The following is a 5000-nucleotide window of genomic DNA, read 5'->3' on the forward strand; positions in this document are numbered from 1 at the left end:
GATTGAAGGAGAATGTGCTGTGTATGGTTCTATACAGAACCTTTGTGAAAATGGTTCTATGTAGCGCCAAAAGGGGTAAAAGGGTTCTGTTCACAACTGTATCAACTGTAAAATGCTTGACTTTGCGTCAGTAGAAAAACCCTTTTTGGTGCTGTATAGAATTGTTTTCAGAAGGTTCTATATAAAACCATATACAACACGTTCTCCAACAATTTACAAAAGCAACAAGAACCCTTTAATCAGTTCTTTGAATACTCACAGTTATATATAGAACCATTTTCTTTACTAAAGAACCCTTGAAGAACCATCTTTTTTAAGAGTGTACAAGAACTTGACACCATAACAATAACAGAACCCTTTTTGGTGCCATAAATGAAAAACATATACGACACACATTTCATCAATCTGGAGAACCATTGCACCATTCAGAGAACCATTTGAGCATGAAATAAAGAACTTATGGTTCCAAATAGAACTAGCCAAATCCAGATGTTGCTACATGATGTGATCCATTTTTGCTGCTTTTGGTCCTTATAGGCTCTCTAGAAGCAAATAGAACAGGAATGGTACCAACTGGTTCATTAGAACATGAGAAACGTCTTTTCATTCCCACAGAAGGTTCCAAAAATAGCACTGGCCAGTTTTTGGCTTTGAGAGTTGCTTGAAGCGCGCTCGTTGTTGCTCTTCTGGAGTTCTTGTTTTATTTCATGTCTTTTTTCACTTTTTTCATCTATATCTAAAGCAAAAGTACCACAAATACCATAATGCCTTGCTATAGTGGCCTCCTCAGAAACTCTAGTATCTCCTTTAAAGTGAGCAGCTGGGAGAATTACAGAAGTTTCACATAATCCAGTGGTTGAGATGTAAACATTCAGAGGTGATTTGGTGTGAAACGGTTCAGACGTCTTTACAGTGGTGGTGATGGGAACCAGGCGTCGCCATGCCTACAACACAGATATAGACACTTTATTTACCATCCAGAACCACCAGAGAACCCACACGAGTCTTCTGAGCTTATATGGAATGTTGATGATGGAAAACAGTGGAAAATCTGGAATAATGAGTTTTCTTTGGGGACTATTTTGCCGCACAGCGCCCTGCATGTCTCCCTCCACCATGAATGGAGTTGAAGTTCTCTAAACTCTCATAAAACAGCGTCTCAGTCATCAGGCAGTGAATTCATCACCATTTACATCTTAACCACTTAATTATGCAAACATTTTGGATTTGAAGTCTAACTTTAGCTTTTTGCAGCTATGCATGTTAGTCAGCAACAATTAGCATAAAAAGCTAAGTGATCTATTTAAATGAAATAAATCATTTTCTGTTTTTTTGTCTGTATTAAAACATATCCTCTGTCCTCGGTGTCCTCTATTGGTTTGTGTAGTTTGGCTGTATGTAACGCCCTGATGTAATTCTGTTCTTTTTGATGTTAGCAGGACTGGTCTTGATATATCTCTGATGAGACAAACCGGTTTTGCTCAGTTGGTCCCCTTGCCCTCTAAGAAATGTGCTCATTATGTGATTGTAGTGTATTATTTGTTATAAATATAAAGCTTTCCTGACATGTGAGAGTCTTCTCTGATTGGCTAGTCTGAAGTGTGTTGTCACTGTTGGATGTTGCATGTAAACTTCTTGCATGTTGACTCTGATTGCGCTCATTGTTTCCGTCTCTTCTGCAGGCGGCGAGTTGCGTGTGGAGCCAAAGATCACACAGTGCTGGATCTCAGAAGGACTTTAAGAGTGGACGGACCCTTGAGGGTGTATGGAGCGCTCAAGGACGACGCAAGGACGGCCGGGGACTCGGGCCTGCCTCTGGTTGGGCCTTGTCTCCGTGGCGACAACCTTTATGTGCACGGAGGCTCGGGCCTCGCCGACCTCCGACGCCCCTGGCAATGTGACTTGTACGGACGTATCATCAAAATGCAGGCCGGGCATCATTTTGCCCATCTGGTACCCCGAAGACCCTTCCATGGGCGACAAGATCGCAAGGGTCATTGTGTACTTTGTTGCCATGATCTATATGTTCTTGGGCGTTTCTATCATCGCCGACCGCTTCATGGCAGCCATCGAGGTTATCACCTCTCAGGAGAAGGAGATAGTGGTCAAAAGGCCCAATGGGGAGACCACCACCACCACCATACGAGTCTGGAATGAGACTGTGTCCAACCTGACCCTGATGGCTCTAGGATCTTCTGCTCCGGAGATCCTGCTGTCAGTCATTGAAATCTGCGGCCACGACTTCCACGCTGGCGAGCTTGGCCCGTCCACCATCGTGGGCAGTGCGGCCTTCAACATGTTCGTGATCATTGGCCTGTGTGTGTCGGTGATTCCGGATGGTGAGGTGCGCAAGGTGAAGCACCTTCGCGTCTTCTTCGTCACAGCTGCTTGGAGTGTCTTCGCATACGTTTGGCTCTATATGATCCTGGCCGTCTTCTCACCGAACGTTGTGCAGGTTTGGGAGGGCTTACTGACGTTAGCCTTCTTCCCCATATGTGTCTTGCTGGCCTGGGTGGCTGACAGGCGCTTGCTGTTCTACAAGTTTGCCCAAAAAAAGTACCGTGCTGACAAGCACCGTGGCGTCATCATCGAGACGGAAGGTGAACGCTCCAAAGGTGGCATTGAGATGGACGGCAAGATGGTCAACTCGCACTTCATGGATGGCGCCAACAGCAACCTGATAGGCTTGATGGAAGGCAAAGAAATGGACGAGTCTCGCAGGGACATGATCCGGATCTTGAAGGACCTCAAGCAGAAGCATCCAGAGAAGGATCTAGATCAGCTTGTGGAGATGGCCAACTACTACGCCCTGTCACACCAACAGAAGAGCAGAGCCTTTTATCGCATCCAGGCAACGCGTATGATGACCGGCGCTGGGAATATCCTGAAGAAACACGTGGCAGAACAGGCTAAAAGGAGCACAAGTGTCCAGGAGGTTCATGTTGAGGAGCCGGAGGACTTTGTGACGAGGATTGCCTTTGAGCCGGCTACATATCAGTGCCTAGAGAACTGTGGTGCCGCCCTGCTGACCGTCGTGCGCAAAGGGGGCGACGTTGCCAAGACCATCTATGTGGATTACAAGACAGAAGATGGTTCAGCTAACGCTGGTGCGGATTACGAGTTCACAGAGGGCACCGTGGTATTTAAACCTGGCGAGGTAATCAAAGAGATCACCATTGGCATCATCGATGATGACATCTTCGAGGAGGACGAGCACTTCTTTGTGCGGTTGAGCAACGTCCGCATTCTGGAGCTGGAGGACGAGGTGCTGTCGCCCAACAGCCTCCCGTACCCCAAGGCCGTGCTGGGATTTCCCGCTGTTGCAACAGTGACTATTCTCGATGACGACCACGCTGGCATCTTCACGTTCGAAAGCGAGTCCCTCCACATAAGCGAGAGTGTGGGTGTCATGGAAGTGAAGGTACTGCGGACATCTGGAGCCAGGGGGACCGTCATTGTGCCGTTCCGAACAGTGGAGGGACTTGCAAAGGGAGGCGGAGAGGACTTCGAGGACACGTACGGGGAGCTGGAGTTCAAAAACGATGAGACCTGGTAAGAACTTTAGCTCCTAATGTTGCTGTAATGTCACTGTTTTTTGATCATGCATGCTTAACCAAATGATTGTGAGCCTGTTTCTCAGTTGGTACACTAGGTGGTGCTGTGTGCCCTTGATTTGCTAGACGAGGAGAAGAAGTCTAGCTGTTCACTTGTAACACAAATCAACAGGCCAGCTAGGAGAGTTAGGTTGCATTAACTATGTTCATGTATATTCTTTAATATATTGTATACAATTATTAAAGTTTTATATATAGTTTGGTATGTTTGTATATTACATTCAATTAAGCCTTTTGGTTTTTTTTCTCAGAAATAACAACACTGTTCAGTTAGCATTAGATAACGAGAACTTCATTCTGGATGGTAATTATATTAGAACTTCATTCTGAACATTATTTCTTTTAAAACATCATATATGGTGTTAATTTTAATAGAACTTTATTCTGGAGGTTAATTTTATTAGAATTTTTCAGAGCTTCTGTATTTATCCTACTAAACGTTTTACACATTTGTTTAAAAAGCCGTTTTGCACGGCAGTGTTGAGGTTTCTGGCTCTGAGTGCTGTGTTTCTTCTAGATATCGAGGTGTTGATGCTGGTCTCTGTGTAGATCAGCTGTGGTGCTGAGCTGACTGTGTGTGTGATGGAGGTTGTATGAAGTCTAGGCCTTTTTCTCTCGGCTCTGCTATATGAACGGTGCTGTGATGTGATACATGTCTATATACAGTAAAGCGGGTCTGCTGTCTGTTCCTGGAACGTGTATCTGAGATGGTTAAGTGGACAGAGAGAGCAGAGCGTTCTGGTTATTATGGTCTGGCGTTAAAGGGAACTCATGCGCCTCAGTACGTTACACATGTTGAGTACTGTTAAATAACCGACTCTAAATGTAGGTATTGTGATATAAACCGAGTCCGTTCTACAGTTTCTCATTAGGCTGAATGAATAACCGACTCTAAATGTAGGTATTGTGATATAAACCGAGTCCGTTCTACAGTTTCTCATTAGGCTGAATGAATAACCGACTCTAAATGTAGGTATTGTGATATAAACCGAGTCCGTTCTACAGTTTCTCATTAGACTGAATGAATAACCGGCTCTAAATGTAGGTATTGAGATATAAACCGAGTCCGTTCTACAGTTTCTCATTAGACTGAATGAATAACCGACTCTAAATGTAGGTATTGTGATATAAACCGAGTCCGTTCTACAGTTTCTCATTAGGCTGAATGAATAACCGGCTCTAAATGTAGGTATTGTGATATAAACCGAGTCCGTTCTACAGTTTCTCATTAGACTGAATGAATAACCGGCTCTAAATGTAGGTATTGTGATATAAACCGAGTCCGTTCTACAGTTTCTCATTAGACTGAATGAATAACCGACTCTAAATGTAGGTATTGTGATATAAACCGAGTCTGTTCTACAGTTTCTCATTAGACTGAATGAA

General features: G+C 44.3%; 1 protein-coding gene across 2 annotated transcripts in view; it reads left to right on the plus strand.

The window, feature by feature from the left end:
• Positions 1-5000, plus strand: part of slc8a3 (solute carrier family 8 member 3) — a 93742-nt gene that overhangs the window by 38781 nt on the left and 49961 nt on the right. For both annotated transcript variants that reach the window (XM_037538849.1, XM_037538850.1), the window contains exon 2: positions 1683-3552. In XM_037538849.1, coding sequence (XP_037394746.1) covers positions 1766-3552 — 1787 coding nt within the window. In that variant the 5' untranslated portion in view covers positions 1683-1765. The remainder of the gene's footprint in view (positions 1-1682; positions 3553-5000) is intronic.

The sequence above is a fragment of the Pygocentrus nattereri genome, chromosome 5 (assembly GCF_015220715.1).
Source record: "Pygocentrus nattereri isolate fPygNat1 chromosome 5, fPygNat1.pri, whole genome shotgun sequence".
Classification (NCBI taxonomy): Eukaryota; Metazoa; Chordata; class Actinopteri; order Characiformes; family Serrasalmidae; genus Pygocentrus; species Pygocentrus nattereri.